The sequence below is a fragment of the Antechinus flavipes genome, chromosome 3 (assembly GCF_016432865.1).
Source record: "Antechinus flavipes isolate AdamAnt ecotype Samford, QLD, Australia chromosome 3, AdamAnt_v2, whole genome shotgun sequence".
NCBI lineage: Eukaryota > Metazoa > Chordata > Mammalia > Dasyuromorphia > Dasyuridae > Antechinus > Antechinus flavipes.
The window spans coordinates 284,998,462-285,018,268 of NC_067400.1; the positions used below are offsets into that span (position 1 = coordinate 284,998,462).

The following is a 19,807-nucleotide window of genomic DNA, read 5'->3' on the forward strand; positions in this document are numbered from 1 at the left end:
CATGAACATGCCTTTCTTGTCATGGAGAATGTTTAGGAGAACTTGCAGAGTTCTCTACTAGGATGATAGCAGTAGTAACTGAAGAAGAAAAGATGAGTGGTAGTATAGCATAAGTAGTGGTTATCTTTGATTTAGCAAGATCTGGACTAAATTGCACTACATTGAATTATAAGTCTTTTATGATATTCATTCTCTTTATAATTTATTGTGCATTATTAAATCGATTAACAAAGATTTTCTTCATCATTTTGCCTTTCAATGAGGTTTTACCATAAATAATTTCAAGGCATTGTGTTTGAAGTAAAACTAGAAGAAAAAAGAACTTTATCACATGCATGTCAGAAAACTTGTCATTATGAGGTGATTCAACATGCCAATAATTACTCATAGTTATATATGTGAATTTATATGGTAATCTGAAAAAAAATATGGTGACACCAGAGTAACAAGAATGAGCTTCTGAATAAGAAAGTTTTAGCTTGGCACAGTGGAATTTTGTTTTATTTAAAGTCAGAGACTTGGTTTTGAAGCCTAACTCTATAATTTACTACTAGTGACTTGCTTTAGGCAAATCATTTAGCTTTCTAGATCTCAGGTTCCTTGAATTATGAAGGGGTTGGCCTAGCTGTCCTCTAAGATTCTTTACAGTTCTAAATCCTATGATATTATGTCATCTTTTAATTAAACAACATTAGTGGGATTGGGAAAATTGATACACATTCAGCACCATTACTAAAATGATGAGCATGGAAGAAAATGCTCTAGCTCAGGATTCCCAAAAGATTTTTTTGGTCCTATGTCAAATTCTACTTTTCTCCTTACCATTTTTCTGCAAATTTTTCAAGAGATTCTTTTAAGTTTTGTGAAGCTTAATGCTATCTAAAATACAGATTTATTTCAATATAAAGGCTGTTAACTTCAAGGCATTCATTCTATGCTTTGTAAACCCAGGTTCTAAAATTTAAAAGCTACATTTTTCTAACAAATTCTTCTACTTCACAAGGTCGCTGTGGACTTTTCAATATTTAAACTGATGAGGACGCTGAAAACCACCTGTTGGCTATATTCCCAAATATATAAATCTGGGATCCTGAGGCAATGATTGGCTTAGATGCTGGACTCATTATTGGAAGACCCTTATTTTTTACTCAATGCCTTGGGCTATGAACCATAAGTCATTCTTATCTGATAAGTTCCAAAATAAAAAGAGTTGCCTCTGCACATAAGTATCAATTATCTATACAGCTATAGCTTCTTGGGAATTTGGCCAAGGATTTCCTGAAACATGTGTGCAAGAATTGCAAATGGGACAGGAAGAGGTAGGAAATAATTTTTGCCTATGGCCTAAGTAAATGATAACTGAAGTTTCCTTTAATCAGTCTTTAAATATTAAAACATTTTATATAGCTGTAGCACACATGTTAATTGACTCAAGAGTTTTTATTTACTATTTCATATTCTGGGGTGCTTTCCATCATGATACAAAGAAACCTAAGGGAGTTAAAAAAAAACTATCATTGCATTCAACTATTTATGAGTTTGGCTAAGTGGCTACTGATATCCCCTCCATTTCTCAAATTCTGTGATTCTATGGATTTTCTACAGTAAAATTGCTTAATCATTGATATACATTAAATGCTATGAAAGGCAAAATATCAGTTAACAAAGCCTCTTAAAATGATTTCTTGATTGAAGCATTAAAAACAACTGCAAGAAAACATACAGAGATCATATCTTTCCCTTAAATTAATTTATATTAATAAATTAAAATGGATGATAGCTGGAAAAATGATAAGAAAAAATGTGGATGAAAACATTCCTCTTCAACTTCCCCCTCCTTAATCAGTTATATTTTACAAATAAAATAATTTACTGAGGGATGCTAAGTGATTTGCCCAAGATCACACTGTTAGTAGTTGTCCAAAGATGTCCAAAGAAGGATTTGAATTTGTTTTTCTCATTTCAATTCCAGTGGTCTTAGTGTTATACCTAGCTGTCCCACTAAAACTTACAATTGCCCTTTTCTAGAAATTCCTTGAGGAAATATGTATACATATACATAATATGTATATACATATATATGTGTATATGTGTGTTTGTGTGTGTACAAACATTAACATATATACACACATTTATGAATCATCTTTAAACCAACAGAACAAAATGTTCAAATGAAAAAGAAAACTATCAGAAAGCTCTTTCTTTCTAATACCTTTTCTACTGATTAGTCAAGCTAATAAAATTCACTTCCTAGAAGATGATTAAACCAGCAGTGAAAATACATCCTTTTTTACACTTTTAACTTTCTCATTGTAATGAACTTCAATCTGAATAACCTCAAAATAAGCCCAAAGCACATGTGCCATTACACTAAATTTATTTTCTTTAGTTGATGATGTGACAACATCGAGACCTAAATATTGCCATTTTACACAAATTCCATTTTAAGTTTGAGTTTTTTAATCACATTAAATTGTGATACTGAAAATCATCTCTGTATGTGTCTGGAATGTCTATAAGGCTAAATCAATTTTAAATAATAGCTATAATTTTTGAGGGGGGATTTTGGAGAAGTTAACCTATAACACATATTGTTTTTCTTTGAAATTGGTCTATTGGAATAGTCAGAGAAGAGAGTAATCTTTAAGAGATAATTACTATAATTTAAGATGAAATCTGAGTAGTTAGATGAAAGTTTAAAGATTAAATTTTAAAATACATTATCAACAAAGTCAAATAAAATGCTCTGCCAGGCAGAACAGTAGCTTCTTAAACAAATAAAATCCTGAATAGAATCTTATCCAATCTGAAACTCTTTCCAAATTCCACCACAACCAGAAATCTTTTGGCATGCAACCCATATAGCATCCATCATAAATTATTTTATAAAAGTCTTTTTTGGTGTCTCATCCTGTCTTATTTAACTTTGTTAGACTGTCTTATCTAAACTTTGCATCTCTCTTAATTGCTAGTACACAGTAGGCACTTAATAAATGTTTTATATTTGATACCATATGAAGCTGTTTTCATGTTTCATTATGTTAACTTTTTCAATGTACATCAAAGATAGAAAAAAACCATTTAATTCTAATAAGTGATATATCACTAAAAGTTCATAAATCCATAATTCAATTTTAAAGATTTTCAGTATACCTACTTGAGATTTGAAGAATGATAAATTCTTAGGGATATCTTTTTTTTTTTTTAACACATATACTGGCCAATGATGTTATGTTCATTTGAACCCTTCACACATGGGACAAATGACATTCAGCTTTACAATAAAGTTTTATTCCAGACTTTTTAACACCTCCAGTCTCAACAAGGAAGCTTTAAAAAAAATAAACTCTCAGTAAACTTATTAGAATTATTAAGATTACTTCCCAAAATTACATAAGGCTGGAATAAGCAACTCCTTATATGACATTTTATATTGTTTTGCCATTATGCATTATTTTAATTTAAATAGAACTTCAACTTTATATATAATAAAGATTACATTTTTCGTTAGGCCAAAGAGATCTTCTATTCTTTTCATTTTGTTAATTAAAAAATTAAAGATGTTCATGTTTCTAGACTATAAAAATGCTCTTAAATATTTTACAATATTAAAAACCAAGAGGGCAATTGAGAATTTTTTGGTACATGGAGACAAGCTAATAAGATCTTTATTGTCTTTAATGCTATCATTGAATTCTTAAATAAGGCAGATGGCTTTTCAAAATATTTAATAAAATATTTTCAAAACTGACATTGTCTTGAGAATGACTGTATTTTAATTTTTAAATTATAAGTAAAACTATTTCTGAGCTGGCAGTGGCAGAGCTACATTGGTAACTCAGGATAAGCAAAAAAAAAGTGTTAATAATCCATTAAATGATAAATGTTTCCAAAGAAAATAAGTCTAATCACAACTTGGGGTCTTTGGGATGGTATCTCAATTTTGAGTTAGGATTACATCAAGTAATTATGATTTCTAAACTAAACAGGCATATTAGGTCATGAGTCTCAGGTCTGCGATGTAATTAAAAAAATTCTTTACAAGGAATTCAAATTGAATGGTAATGAACTTCATAGGCTTTCTCAAAAGGAAAAAGGACTAACTGATTGACATTCTGTTTAGCCATCTGTGAGAAGCTGGTTTAAGGATTTTCTTTTCATTTAAAAAGATTTCAAATATCATGCCCTCTTCTGGATAGAAAGTATTTTTTATAATACTGAGTAGAAGAAAATGAATTCCATCCTAAAAAGAGAAATCACCATTCTACCCAGTTCATCTGGTAACTATGAGTTTATTCATTATGTATTCAGCTGTCACCTGAAATAGTAAATCTGGCTGAAAATGTCATTAATCAGATACTTTATAATGATACTGTCATTAAAATAAAAAAAGGTATTTGGTTTCCTTAGATTTTTTTTTTTTTGGTACTGATTTGAATTTTTATCTATAGAAGTCCTCAGTCTTCTAAATATATTATTTAATATCATTATTATTTCTCATACATTAAGCACTGTGCAATGCAATCAATGATATAGGGAAACCTTATCTAAAGCCAAACATTTGACTATATTATGGCTGAGCTAAAAAAAAAATTGAATAACAATGATGCAAGAATGACACCTGATATTATAAAAGTATTATTAGTTACATAAAAACCTTAGGTCTCTTTATGTAATAACTTGGATCAATAAAATTCAAAATTAATTAAAGGTTTGGCCCTCATTATAAATAATATTTTTCTTGCTTTTTTGGCATTTTTTCAAAATCATTACTGAGAAGTAGGTTAAATTTTGATAGGAGAAAGCACTGTATACTCTTTACTGCACATTTTGATACCTATGATTCTGTAATGCAGAATCTATTTAAAATGAGGATATTATATCAGGCCTTCTGTTTTTGTGAAATGTAGATTTTATTTTGTGCTATTTAATCTTTATCACTTTCCTTATTTTTCTGTCCTCTTCTTCCCTTTAATGTGGGAAATGTATATATTGTCCTTTGATGTAATCATCTCACTTAAATAGAGTTTTGTGGCATGGCCCTATTCCTACAGTATATTCATCTTTGAATATGGCTTTGGTATTACCTTTCCTTCTGATACTCACATACCTGTTGAAATTCCAATGCTTAACAAATGCTATCTTAACTGAGAGTTAAGCATTATCTTCCCTCTCTATGACTACAAAATTTCATTTTCTACTAGCATGCCTCTTGCACTTAATGCATTTTTGTAATGCCAATTCTTATTCTTTACTTAATTTATCAGTTGGCAATTGGACTGTCACCTCTGTGTCTGTATGTCCTTGCATTGATTTTTCATTTTAAATCATAAGCACTAAAAACACACAGAATAGCCGTCCCATCACAGCTCCAGACACACAGAAGTACTAAATAAATGTTATTACATAATGGTCAGAAGAAACTATCTGCATATGCTATTCTCTCTTGATTCAGCACACAATGTTTTAAGTATTTTACGTAGGACATATTTAATAACCATTTCCATGAAACTCTATCTTTATGAATTCTATTCCTCAATATGGACAGGGTGAATACATGCTTTGTGTAACATAAATAATAACATTCCTATTGCAAAAAATATCAAAACCTAAAATGACTGATGAATATTTTTTTTAAACAAGCTATTCACTAAAGGATTGAAAAAAGAAGAGAATCTGTGTTTACAGAAGTAAATAAGAATATAGATCAATATGATAAGTTCTGTGTTTATAATAACATTATATGTAACATATAGCATTTTCTACCCTACTTATTTTCAAGCAAAGAAAAATTCTTGCTAGATATTAATTTTTAACCAAGAAATATTTGCTGAAAATATTATTTTCCTTTATAAAACTAAGATTAAGATAAAGTTCACCTTTGCTCTAGATGAAAATAAAATAAAATGCATAAGAAAAAAAGGAGAGAAAAAGTATAATTAGCCTTATTAAGGAAAACCAAATGACAGAAATGTCCTTATAAATATATTTTCTCTCTCTACCGCATTTTACATTTATGCTCTTGTTTATTTCATTTTTCCTATTGCAAATACTTTATTTCCCTGGAGAGAAAGCAAAAAAGTAATCGGTTTTAACCTTGATCATTTCCCCACTGTGAATAACTTTAACTATGAGCCATAATATAATGAGATTAAACTAAAATTAATTAAAACATGCTGTTTGGATTATCAATTAGAAGAAGACATTCAAGATAGTCTTTTCAATATCATACTGAATAGAAATGATGCTCTTAAAAGCCATTTTATCTGTTAATATGTATTTATTGAAATAGTAGTAAACACTTAGGGATAAAGAATAAGGAATAGAAATATATCTGCTTTCAAAGAGAATGTTAACTTTTGAGAAATTAATATAAGTACATGCATACAGATAAAACTGGTGAGGAGAAAGTCAGTCATACTTGTGCTCATTCTCTAAAGTATAATTTTTATACCTGAAGCTGTGAATTGAAGGCAGAAATATGGTATGTGAAAGGAAATGAGGAAATTGTTTCAAGACCAAATAGTTGGAGAATAAGAAGTGCGGACTAGTAGGGAGCCCAGTGTATCCACTTAGGTATAGAGGGAAATGAGAAAAACCAGATTAAGTGAGAATAAATGATTTTGAGCAGGCAATAATCAAACCTTCAGATTTGATCTCTAAGGAGGAAAATTATTATAGGAAATGATTTTAGCTTTAATATATAGCTTATTTTCTGTGAGATGGGGATAGTACTCTGGAAGGGAAGAAAAAGGAAGTTTTGGTAATTATATGTAAAATATACTCTGGCAAAGATTTTGATGATGTGTGTCAAAATAAGCAGACATGAACAATATTTCAAAGAGTTAAACAATTTAGGAAATCAAAGATAATAAAACACTTTGAAGTTAGCATATTTTTGATAGTAAAGCTCTGTTTGAGTATTAAATCTCCAAGAGTCAATTTATTTACACTTTTGTATAATTATTTATTTATGTGTGATTTATGTGTAATAATTTATTTACTGCTTTTGCAATGTTGTTAATGTTTAGATCTCATAAAAGTACAAATTCAAGTAATTAAATTCCATACAAATACAACATTTGCCTTCAATTTGAAAAATTTCTTCTCAACTTAAAGACTTAAGGCTTAAAATAATTATTTTTAGACTCATGAGCTATTTTCAGAAATTCATGTAAAAAAGCATGATCATTTTTAGGTGATTGCATGATCCACATGCAATTGTGGATTCTGACTCCTAATGCACAGGCAACTGATATTTCTTCTAGAACTAACACTGCCACCAGGCTTATAAAATTTTTGGAATCAATGGACAATGAATTAAGGTATAGATTTCAGCAGTAAATGATATGTGCGTGTGTGTGTGTGTGTGTGTGTGTGTGTGTGTGTGTATAAGGAAGTAAATAGTTCAAAAAATCGGCAAGTGCAGAATGAAATCCATTCATTCATTTAATCAATAACATTTATTAAGTACCCACTATGTGTAATATACAGATCTTTACTATGCATATTTCATGAATTTCTTCTATAACAGACTGAATTTTTGTCATGTAATTTATTTACATATTTATTTCTTAACACAAAACTATATTTAATAAAATTATTTTAAACAAAATGTGGTATATGTTATTAATTTTAGCAACTTTTCACTTTTGATTTTATCCTTTTCTCTTTGCTTTGATTGCTAAATTCAGGTGTCACTTTTATACAGCAAGTGTAATTCATAGAAATATATGGCCATTTCATTTTTTCCATGGTTGTTTAATGGTTTCTTTTCAGTTTAACAAATGTAAAAGTACTTAAGAATGAACACTAAGTGTGTGCATTGCTGCATAGTTATAACTATTTATGGCTGTGAATATCTGAAAACATATGCTATCTGATTTACATTTTAAGGATGATGAAACTGTCATATTAGTAGGGTGTAGCATGCTGTGAAGAACTCCCACAATGCTGCAGTTGTTCCAGTCATATTCATCCTTTGGTGCTGCCTTTATAAAAAGATATGCAATGCTGAACATGATTGATCCATACCACAGCTGCAGCCTAAATTAAAGTGAAGTTTTAAATATTAATATTTCTCTGGCAGGAATTAAAAGTTATTTTCCCTATGCTCTATAATAAAATTCATTTGGGAAGAGGCTCAGAGAAAGGAAAGTAAGTAATAGGGTAATGTAAGAAGTGTTTCAGCTACTGTTTTTCTGATGAAATCCTACTTATAGCTAAACTCAAATAGTCATACCCTGTGATGACATAAGAAATCTGCAGAGAAGAATCCAAGTCCTCATATCAGTTAATTATATTATCATTAAGTGGCAATTATATTACTAATAAGTGGCTTGAAACCTGAATCGTTCAAATATTTGTTTCAATTTTCCAATTCAGATGTGCATGCATTCCATGATTTTGGTTCTCAGGTGCCTTGCTTTTATCTTTTGAAGTCCCTTTGTAAAGTTTCACCAACAGGTACTAAAACCTGTTCTCCAACTTCAAAATTACAATATCCATTTTATATAACGGCTGAAAAATGTTATCCTGGTTTCAAATTTCTGACAGTTCAAAAAGAATTGATTTTAAATAGATAACTAGTGTTCTATAAGGATTACAAAGTATTGACACAACATATTTATAATATTTTGGAGTTGTGCCAGTGTCCTTAAACTTTGAGAGTTTTCTTCAAAGTAGTTTTGGGAATGGAGAATTTGTATTTTTCTGGAAGAGGGGAGAGAAGATGGAGGATCAGTGTCATGATGCCCCCAAAACTCTGCCTAGGAGCATCATGGGAATTTGTGAGGGAGGAAAAAACTCTGTGTTTATACAGGAAATATGACTATCCATGGTGTCAAAATAGTTTGTCTCTGGGGAGTTTAGCCAGAGACTCAAATTGAAGTAAGCTTTGCATCAATTACAAAGGAATATTTATTTATTCAATTAATAATTCAGCATTTTCACTTCCCATGTGTCATAATATTCCTTACTTGAAGAGTAGGACCTGCTTGCCATAGAAGAAGGTAAGCACAGCTTCTTTTTATCTAGAAGGAATAGCTGTAGCACTGAGAGAGGGGAAATTTCCAAGGAGGGAAGATGAAGTGCAAAAACAAAAAGTATACAAGTGAAGAATCAGGTAAAAAAAACAACAACAAAGGCAAATGGGTTAGAAAAGCAAACTAAATGGAAAGAAGGAGAGAGATAAAATATATAAGAAAAAATTCTACCCTAAGAAATAAGAAATTAACAGAAAGGGAAAAGAGCTACATATGGGGAGTGGGAAGGAGAGAAGAAATCTTTCCAGTATTGTCTGGGCTGTGACTACTCACCTGAGGCACAGAAAGCCAAGCTACAGTATCTCTGCATTAAAGTATATTCATGAATGATAAATTATAAGCAGCCTTATCAGCTTCCATCTGGAGCATTTATACTTTTGGATAACTAAACTATGATCCTTGTTGGTGGACTTACATTAGCCTATAAAAGACACATGTTATGTGGTTCCAGATAAAATCCCTTTCTCCCCTCAAGCTATATAACATTTTAGTAGTAAGTAATAAGAGATTTTGTTTTTGTTGTTGAGGGTGGTGAAGTGGGGAAGCAATGACTAGTCTTGTAAAAAGGTCCTAGGATAGACAGGGATGGCTGAAATGAACTCCAATTCTTAAGAAGTCTGTCTTTTAAAAAATCCAATTAGGATTGGCTATTTACATCTAATGGATGTCTACATCCAATACTAAAAATGACAAATGTGGATAAGAGGAGGCAATAACATATGAAGATGGGGGGGCGGGGAGAAGATTGCAAATAAGAAAGAGAGAAAATACTCTTCGGTAGCTCTTGACACTGTATCATCAAGGACCACATAAAAAACCACCGGCGACTTGTGTTTTTTTGGCCAAGAGTCCAATCTGCAGTGAACCAAGAGGGGAGGAGATGACAGAGGGGGTGAACTGGCAGCACTGAAAACAATTGATTTCGGCCTGCCTGGAGGGTCCCTGGGGGAAATCCAACAGTGTCTCTTCAATCCCATTCGCTTCGTGCATCACAAAGCAGAGCAATTCGCCAGAGCCTCGGTGAGCATCCTCTGCGTGGACTCTGGGGAAAGCCCTGCAGCCTCTGCCGTTTATTACCACCACTCGCGACACCAGTCGTAATACCGCTGAAGCGCCTCACCATTTCTAAGTATCGCCTCGGAACTAGTGTTCCTATTTGTCCCGAAATAGCAAATTAGAAGGGTCGGGGGGTGGGAGGGAGGAGGAGGAAAGATGGGAAAAGAGACTAAGAAAAGGAGGGAAAAAAAGAGGGGGAAGGAAAAGGTAATCGGGAGAGAGATTTCCTATGGGTATTTGGGATCTTAGAAGGTAAAAATGAGACCAAAAAACAACAGATTGAAGGACTCTCACATTAGTGATTTTCCTTCGTATTCCTGTAACTGGGGAAGAGGAAAATAGCAGTAAACACGATTAAAAAGCGACACAGATAAACCACGCTTTGCTACCTGCTTGAGACAACAGATTACTTTGAAAGTCTAAGCTTTCTCTTCGCCCCCGCACCAGTATCCTCAGATTGGCTCTATCCCTGGCAAGCTCTGCGCCAGCAATAAGATTTCTCCCCCGTGGCACGGATTTGTCATGTGTTTTCTGTGTACTGGGACAAAATCTGTGCAAAAGAGATCTATATTCCCGTAGGACGCCCCCCCCCCCCCCAAAAAAAAAAAAAAACCTCATCTCCGGTAAACACACCTGCCTTACACTCAAGGGTAGGAAGAGAGAGGGCCCCAGGTTGGTGGACTGAATTAAAAAAAAAAAAAAGATGGGGATTGTGTAGTTGGGGGGGGGGGGAGAATGAGGATATATTAATGGATAGTCAAGGAAGGCTCCAGCTCTGAGATCATTCAAAATGATGGCAGGGCTGGGGGCGAGGAGGGAGGATCGTAGGTCTCTGGGCCAGAAGAGGTTCCATTAGGAATACAAAACAAATGCCTAGGTTCTGAGGAGACGCATTTCTATACCTATTAGCCATGCCCTGCAGAGTATTCCTAAACTAAAGAAGATATGACAAATTAATTGAAAAATGGAATTCTTCCTCCGTCCCCCTCCCCTTTCTTCCCAAACCTCACAATCTGAACCATTGGAATTACCTTTCATCCAGTCCACCACTTGACTCGGCGACCATTTGCTCACTGGTTCCATAATAAGAGCCATTGGGAATAGGATCGATTTCTTTGTCAGGCGAGGGACTCGAAAAGAAAAAGCACCTTAGGAATCTTATCTTTTCCTCTCTGGTTCTTCTTCTCCCTCAGAGAGGATAGGGTGTTCTCTGGGTAGATGGATGGGTGGGAGCAGGGGAACCGAAGGAAAGGAAGCCTTATTGTATCAGGTTTCCCGGTAGCACTCCCTGCTGCAAATTCTCAGCGAACCTAGAGCATCAGCGACAAGCAGCCCAGCCCGGGAGAGGGAGGGAGACGCAATCAAATCGCAGCTCTCCTTCTCCTCCTCTTCCTTCTCCTCCTCCGCCTTCTGCTCAGTCCCTTCAGCTGTTTCCCCACCTCCTCCTCTCCGTCCCTCTCTGTCTGTCTCTCTCTATGTAGAGTTCCAATTCATACTGCTGTCTTCTCCCGTGAGGGAGGGAGAGGAGGGGGACGTTGAGCACGCTCAGACGTCTGCTGCCCTCACCCGATGCTGCTGCTATTGCTGCTGCTATTGCTGCTGCTGTTGTTGGTGACTGCTACCGCCAGCACAGTTCCTAGGTGTTCCTTCCGCAAGCAAGGCTAGGGTTAGGTTAGGACGATTGGGCGGGAGATTGACCAAGGCTTTGAAGACGAGCCTTCCAGTCTCCCAACAAAGTCTTCCTGTCTCTTTCCCAAGAGGTCCAAGCCTTTCCACTCGCACCCACGACCCCACCCCCAAGCTGCTCGACTTGCTTCCTGCAAGGAGATTAAAATCCGAGGTACACAACACAGCCTAGCGGAAATAATAAGGTGCCTCTTGCCACCAAAAATATCCTATTCGAATTCCTTTAAATGAGGAGAGGGCGATGGGAGAGAAAGAACTGCCTCCAAACCTCTCACCTCCATTCTCTAAATGTTAAGGGGGCGAGGATAGAACCCTCAGTTCAACTAGTGCTGTGTGTGTGTGTGTGTGTGTGTGTGTGTGTGTGAGGTCCAGGACTGTAGGGGCCGGACACACCAGAGGAGCACCACCTGCATTTTCCAAATGAGCTCCCATAGCCTGGGATGCACTTCTGACTGCAGCTGTGATAGCAGCAGCAGCCGCCTCCGTTGGAGGCCCCAGTGGGAGTAAGGGGCTTGATGAGGAAAAGGAGAGATCACGATTCCGAGAGAAACTAATGGCGAGGGGGGCACCCGTCACCTCCCCCACCTCCGCCCCCCGCCCTCCAGCAGTTCAGCACTAGTGGGCAAAGGTATCGAGTTACAAAAAGCCTTTATTCTGGCTGGAGAGTTGCACTCTGTCTCCGTCTGCCGGAGGAAAGGGGGTGGGGAAGCTGGAAGAGAAGGGGAACACCGCTGGGCAAGGAGATTACATCAACAACCGCTGCAGCACTGCCAAACAGCGGTGGCGGGGGTTTCCTCCTTCGCCTTTACAAAGCGGGCTACGGAGGTAATTTCTACAAGCCGTCAAGCGGCAGCAGTAGTCGCTTCTGAGCATTTAATGTAATTTACAGCAGGCAGAAACCATTACTGGTGATATACAAGCGGGCATGAGGGCAGAAAGTGGGAAGTGGGGAGACGATTTTATTTCATCCCTTTCTGAAATGGGATGAGGCTTTTTTTCCTTTTGGAGAAATGCTGATTGTACACGCATCCATGTATATATACTCATGCATACATACACACGTGTGTGTATTTACATGTATATGTGTGGATCTATATTATTGATGGCTTTATGGAGATGATTATATGTATGTGCATATGTGTGTGTATATATATCCATTCACATATAGCCGCATATCCATATACATATATATTCAGCAGTTATCTTTCTCTCCCTCCCTTCCTCCCTTCCCCACCCCCCTTCACTCCCTTTTTCTCTGTCTCTTCTCCTCCTCCTCCTCCTTCCCTCCCTCTCTCCTATTTGGAATTCTATTCTGTAAGCCCTCAGTGTTAAAGGATTTTGCAGACAGAACTGAACGTTAAAAACAAAAAACTCCAAAAAGATAGTTCACAATTCTGGGTGTAGAAATGTATAAAAGAAAAACAATTAGCAGCTTCTGAAGTTATTCTTTTTTGTGTATGGGTGAAACAGCGGTTTGAGCACTGGATTCCGAGTCAGGAAAACCTAAAAGACACTTATTAGATATGTGACCCTGGGCAAGTCACTTAAATATTGTTTACCTCTGTTAATTTTATCTGTAAAATGAACATGATGATAGAAGCTGGACTCAGCTTTATTGTGAGGATCCAATGAGATAATTGTAAAACCCAGTGCCTGGCACATAGAAAGCTCCCTAGAAATGTTATATGTGTGTGTGTGTAAATATATATGCATATATGTACCTTAAATATACAAACATTGTAGGTTCCTAATGAGTGTTTGACTATTGACTATATGTAGACACTTGGCACACACATAACTATATGTATAGAGATATAGGTATGTAGAGATATAGATCACATATTTATGTTCCCAAAGGGCAAAAATTATATTTTGGCTTTGTCTATTTTCTCATACTTTAAGTGCCTGGCACATAGTGCTTCTTAAATACTTATTGGCTGTTTATATTTGTGCAGCTATATATCATACATATAAAATAATAACTTTAGAAGCTGCTAATTGTTTTTAAAAATATTACATGCTTTTACATCCATTCCTTATAATTTAGTATTGACTTCTATCTGCAAACTCCCTTTACACAGGAGTTTATAGGATATTATTCCCCAAATTTATTTTGACGTAGATTTGATTTAATCAAAACTGAAAGTAGTATTCTACATAAGTGAGAAGTGGATAATAGCAATGGGAATATAAATAATTAATAATTTGAGGATACTTCATTTAAATTGATTTTTAACATTTACATTGACTACCAAATAAAGTATAGTTGAGTAATTTTCTTTAAAAAAAGAAATATATGAGGAATAAAAGGACTCTGGAACTTGTCCTTTAATTATAGTGCCACATATTTTTTCCTGATCTTGAAGAACCCTACCTTTCTACTCAGATACTATAAAAGTTCTTCCATTAATGAAAATTCCTCATTTTCTGTAATCCCTCTCTTTTGTTTCCTAAAGGAACAAGATCCTTTAATAGACTTTTATAATAATAACTGACATTTATACAGTGCTTTGAAGTGTTTTTTTATAAATCAGAACAGTACTTTCCTCTTCTAAATGAGTTTGTCTTTCCCTTCCCCCAGCATTCTATGAAAAACAAGATGGCTTGAAGGAAGGTTGAGGAAGCAGGTAGATTTATTGAGGCTGCTAAATCAAACTTTAGTCACTGGACCTAGCTTATTACATTTATATCTATTTGGAGAGGAAAAATTCAAATAGGGTTTGAGTAAGACCAGTGACTTCCATTAAGTTTGGTGATCCAATTGAAAGAGGATGTTAAGTTTGTTTAAGCTGTCTTTGGGGAGAAGCAATGTTTCCTTGTTCCTCAAACACCTCTAGATAACATAAAGTGTACTGTTTCCTAATTTTGTAAAGTAACTTAGATTGAGAAGCAAGAACTAGTGTTTGGGAGAAATTTGTTTGTAAACAAATGACTTGTTGAAACACACCATAACTTTAAGGGATATTAAGTTTAATCTGAATTCTATTTATTTTGGCTTCCTTTTACAACACATCCAAGACTACCAACATATAAATTAGTCTTCTGGCACAGGCCTTAAGAACAGTATTATAGGACATTTTAAAAAGCATATTTCAGTCCAAGAATGAAATTCATTTGCAATAAAATCACATATAAAAAAATAAACATCTACATGATTTAAAAAAATAAATCCATGTTTTCATCAGTATAGAGTGTTCCAGTCGAATGATTTTTTGTATGAATGTGTATCTGTGCCAGCTCTCTCATTTTTAATCTTAGAAGGTTGTTTAGGGGTATTGAGAAGTTAAATGACTTGTCCAAAGTTACAATAATAATTTATGACCTTGGTAAGACTTGAGGTGATCTTTCAAGGTCAAAGATCAAGTCACCATACTGTACCACCATTCTGAAGAGTGTTAAAGAGTAATGAAGGCAATTAGATCCATTAAAGGGCTCTACAAGCATCTAAACTCAAGATGTCTAAACTGGAATTCATTATTTTCCTCATCATGCTTTCTTCTCTTCTGAACTTACCTATTACCAATGAGGAAATCACTATGCACTCAATAGGTGAGACCCAATAGTCTCAATGGCAGCCTCAATTTCAATTTTCACTTGCCTTACCTATCAGATCCCTTACCAAATCTTATCATTTCTCCCTTTACAACATCTTTCCTACATGACCCTTTCTCTTCACTGTCATAACTTCATCCTGGTTCTGACTCTTATCATCTTATGCTGGGGCTATTACAATCCCTTTCAATTCATTTCATTTCCTTCAAGTCTGTCCCCACTCTTCCATTCAGCTGCCAAGATAATTTTTCTAAGCTGTTCTCCCACCCATGAGTTCCAGTGATTCCCTGTTATCTCCATGATCATATATAAAATCTTCATTAAAAAATTTAAGATTCTTCATAACCTTTTCCTTCTTTATTTTTGAATCTTCTTAGACTTCCTTTCACATACTCTAAAATACAATTAGATACCCCTGGTTACTGTTCCTTCAACATAGTAGGGGCAGTCTGGTGGTGCAATGGATTGAATCAGGCATACCCACGTACAAATCTGGCCTCAGACACTTAGTTGCTGAGTGATCTGGGCAAGCCATTTAACCCTGTTTGCCTTTGTTTTGCCTTTGTTTCCTCATTTATAAAATGATCTGGAGAAGGAAATGGCAAACCACTCTAATATCTCTGCCAAGAAAATCTTAAATAGGGTTATGGAGAGTCAGACGTGACTAAACAGAAATATCAGTATGATTCTTCCCTTTATTATGCTTCAGTTCTTGCTGTCCTCTATTTCTTGAATGTTTTATCTTTTATTTCCACATCTTAGTTTCCCTGGCTTCCTTCAAGACTTAGCTTAAATCCTACCTTCACAGGAAATCTTGCCCAGACTGCCAACTACTATTGCCTATTCCTCTGAAATTTTATACATACACACATACACACATACACACATATGCGTATATATTAATGTGTATTTGTATGTATATTTAACATTTACATGCATAGTATACAAAACATACATGTATCTTGTATGTGTGATTCTGAACAAGTTATTCAAACTTGGTCTGCCTCAGTTTCCTCACCTGTAGAAGAGGGATAATAAGTGTACCTACTACTTAGTATTGTTGTGTGGTTGAAATGCGATTTTATTTGTAGCGCCCAGCACAGTGTGTGGTAAGCATTATACCATGATAAGTATGGTATAAATGATGATAATGAATATGTATCTAGATATTCACATGTTGTCTCCCCCATTATAAAGTGAGCATCCTGAGGGCAGAGACTGTTTTTACTTTTCTTTCTATTTCCATTGACTAACACAGTCCCTGAACAGAGTTGTGTTTAAGAAATGTTTGTTGATGTGACTAAAAGGATCAATGATGAAAAGTGATTCCTAGTTGTGAACACATCCAACCATTCTAGAGAGCAATTTGGAACTATGCTCAAAAAGTTATCAAACTGTGCATACCCTTTGATCCAGCAGTGTTACTATTGGGCTTATATTCTTTTTTTTTTTAATAACTTTTTATTGATAGAACGCATGCCAGGGCAACTTTTTACAGCATTATCCCTTGCATTCACTTCTGTTCCGATTTTTCCCCTCCCTCCCTCCACCCCTTCCCCCAGATAGCAAGCAGTCCTTTACATGTTGAATGGGTTGCAGTATATCCTAGATACAATATATGTGTGCAGAACCGAACAGTTTTCTTGTTGCACAGGGAGAATTGAATTCAGAAGGTATAAATAACCCGGGAAGAAAAACAAAAATGTAAGCAGTTTATATTCATTTCCCAGTGTTCTTTCTCTGGGTGTAGCTGTTTCTGTCCATCTTTGATCAATTAAGGCTCTCTTTATCGAAGAGATCTACTTCCATCAGAATACATCCTCAAACAGTATCATTGTTGAGGTATATAATGATCTCCTGGTTCTGCTCATTTCACTCAGCATCAGTTCATGTAAGTCTCGCCAGTCCTCTCTGTATTCATCCTGCTGGTCATTCCTTACAGAACAATAATATTCCATAACATTCATATACCACAAGTTACTCAACCATTCTCCAATTGATGGACATCCTTTCATTTTCCAGCTTCTAGCCACTACAAACAGGGCTGCCACAAACATTTTGGCACATACAGGTCCCTTTCCTTTCTTTAGTATCTCTTTGGGGTATAATTGGGCTTATATCCTAAAGAGATCTTAAAGAAGGGAAAGAGACCCACATGTGCAAAAATATTTGTGACAGTCCTTTTTGAAATGGCTAGAAACTGGAAACTGAGTGGATACCCATCAATTGGAGAATGGCTGAATAAATTGTGGTACATGAATGTTATGGAATATTATTGTTCTGTAAGAAATGACCAGCAGGATAATTTCAGAGAGGCTTGAAGAGATTTACATGAACTGATGCTGAGTGAAATAAGCAGAACCAGGAGATCACTATACATTTCAACAACAATATTATATGAGGATCAATTCTGATGGAAGTGGCTATCTTCAGCAATGAGAGGAACCAAATCAATTCCAACTGATCAGTGATGAACAGAACCAGCTACACCCAGTGAAAGAACTCTGGGAAATGAGTGTGGACCACAACATAACATTTGCACTCTTTCTGTTGTTGTTTGCTTGCATTTTTGTTTTTCTTCCCAGGTTTTTATCTTCTTTCTAAATCTGATTTTTCTTGTTCAACAAGAGAACTGTATAAATATGTACACATATATTGTATTTAACATATACTTTAACACGTTTAACATGTATGGGATTGCCTGCCATCTAGGGGAGGAGGAAAAGGGAAGGAAGGGAAAAGTTGGAATAGAAGTTTTTGCAAGGGTTAATGTTGAAAAATTACCCATGCATATGTTTTGTCAATAAAAAGCTATAATAATAATAAAAAGAAAGAAAGAAAGAAAAATGATTCCTAACTCCTGGCAGTTTGAGATATACATTTTTGGAGAAAAATCAATATGGGAATCATTTTTGTTCAATTTTGCATATTTATTCAAAGGGTTTTACTTCTTTTTTTCAGTAGTTATGGGAAAAAAGGAAGGATAAAAATGAATTTTTGTTTATTGAAATATATTGAAAGAAAGAAAATACTAAAAAATTGGATTTAAAAATAACATATTGGTTGGACTGTATCAGAACTGGTGAGGAGAACTTGGAGATTTTAAACTTGAAGTTTATGAACTTAAAAAAAATTCAATAGCTGTATTTAGTTGAAAGTGGTCCATGGCTCAAGAAAATTAAGAACTCTAATTCTGTATGAAGCCCCTATTTTTAAAAAAGATGTCTATGAATCATTTGGAGTTTTTCAAAGGTTACTGTGAGTTAGCAATAGAGCCAAGACTCAAATATGGATACCCTGTTTCCTTTTCCAGTTATTTTCTCTCTAAATCACACTGTTTCAAATGAATCTATTCAGGGTTTCATATTTTTCTTATAATATATGCTCTGAAAATTGGAAATGTTTTGTAGATTCTCTTATTTTCTCTCCAAACTTTGTATTTATTCTATCCAATCTCTGAAAAGCTTTCTATGTCTGCTTCCATGATTTGTATCTGGGATGTTTGCCTCCAGGTTAATTCAAATTTCATAAAATCACTGTTAAGTATGTATTGAGTATACTACATAAATTACAGGCTATGCAAGCCACATATAAAAATAAAGCAATTCTGGAAATATAGAGGAAAAAAGTATGTTGCATATCTATAACAAGAATTATACAGGTAATAAGGAAATCCAGGCAAAAACCACATTAAAGAGGGACATTTGTCAATGAAAAGGTACAATTTGTCCAGTGGGCACTACTAATGGAATATATTTCATACCAACTCCTTCTCTTCACCCTGATGTCAAGAGGACTCACCATATGTCTTCAAAGACAGAAACTTTATCTTCAGTACAGTATATTACTTGCTGAGCTTGTATGTTTCTTCATACCTCCTTTTCTAGTTAGAGAGAATTTAATTCTTTGTCACACAATTATAGGTCAATCTAATTTTCATGGACTTTGGAATCTGATAGAAGAAATTCAAGTCTGCTCTTAATAAGAATCTGTCAGCTTGATGCAACTTTCTAACACTAACAACTTTTTATGATGTCCTTTGGGATAATATGAGCCCATAGTGCAGCAAATACTGCATTTCCCTCTTTAATATATGCTTCTGTTTGATATTCTCCTAAAACACAATCTATTTACATGGAAATTGGTTTGTTTTAAATGGCATGATAGTATGCACATTAAAAGAAGTATGAAAGAAAAAAAGAAGTATGTTGTAGAAAAAAGAATGAAGAACTTGAAGTGAGGATACCATGGCACTGATATTTAGTAGAAATGTAAACAAAGACAAGTAGCTTAACCCTTCAGAGCTTCCAATTTCTAATCTCTAAAATGGGAATGATGTTTACATAAGTCTTGCAAAACATTTTATGTACAGTAACCAATTGATTAGCAAGCATTTGTTAAACTCCTCCTATGGTTAGGCACATACTAAGTACTAGGAGCAGCTACTTCCAGATGAGTAACTAAAAGTA

At 34.8% G+C, this 19,807-nt stretch overlaps 1 protein-coding gene across 8 annotated transcripts in view; it reads right to left on the reverse strand.

Annotated features, from left to right (window-relative positions):
• CNKSR2 (connector enhancer of kinase suppressor of Ras 2) overlaps positions 1–11,604 on the reverse strand; it is a 310,360-nt gene extending 298,756 nt beyond the window's left edge. For 2 of the 8 annotated variants that reach the window (XM_051985120.1, XM_051985117.1), the window contains exon 1: positions 11,132–11,604. In XM_051985120.1, the coding sequence (XP_051841080.1) occupies positions 11,132–11,195 (64 nt within the window). In that variant the 5' untranslated portion in view covers positions 11,196–11,604. The remainder of the gene's footprint in view (positions 1–11,131) is intronic. The other 6 variants (XM_051985121.1, XM_051985118.1, XM_051985124.1 and 3 more) reach the window with 4 other exon arrangements.
• Positions 11,605–19,807: the final 8,203 nt, after the last annotated feature.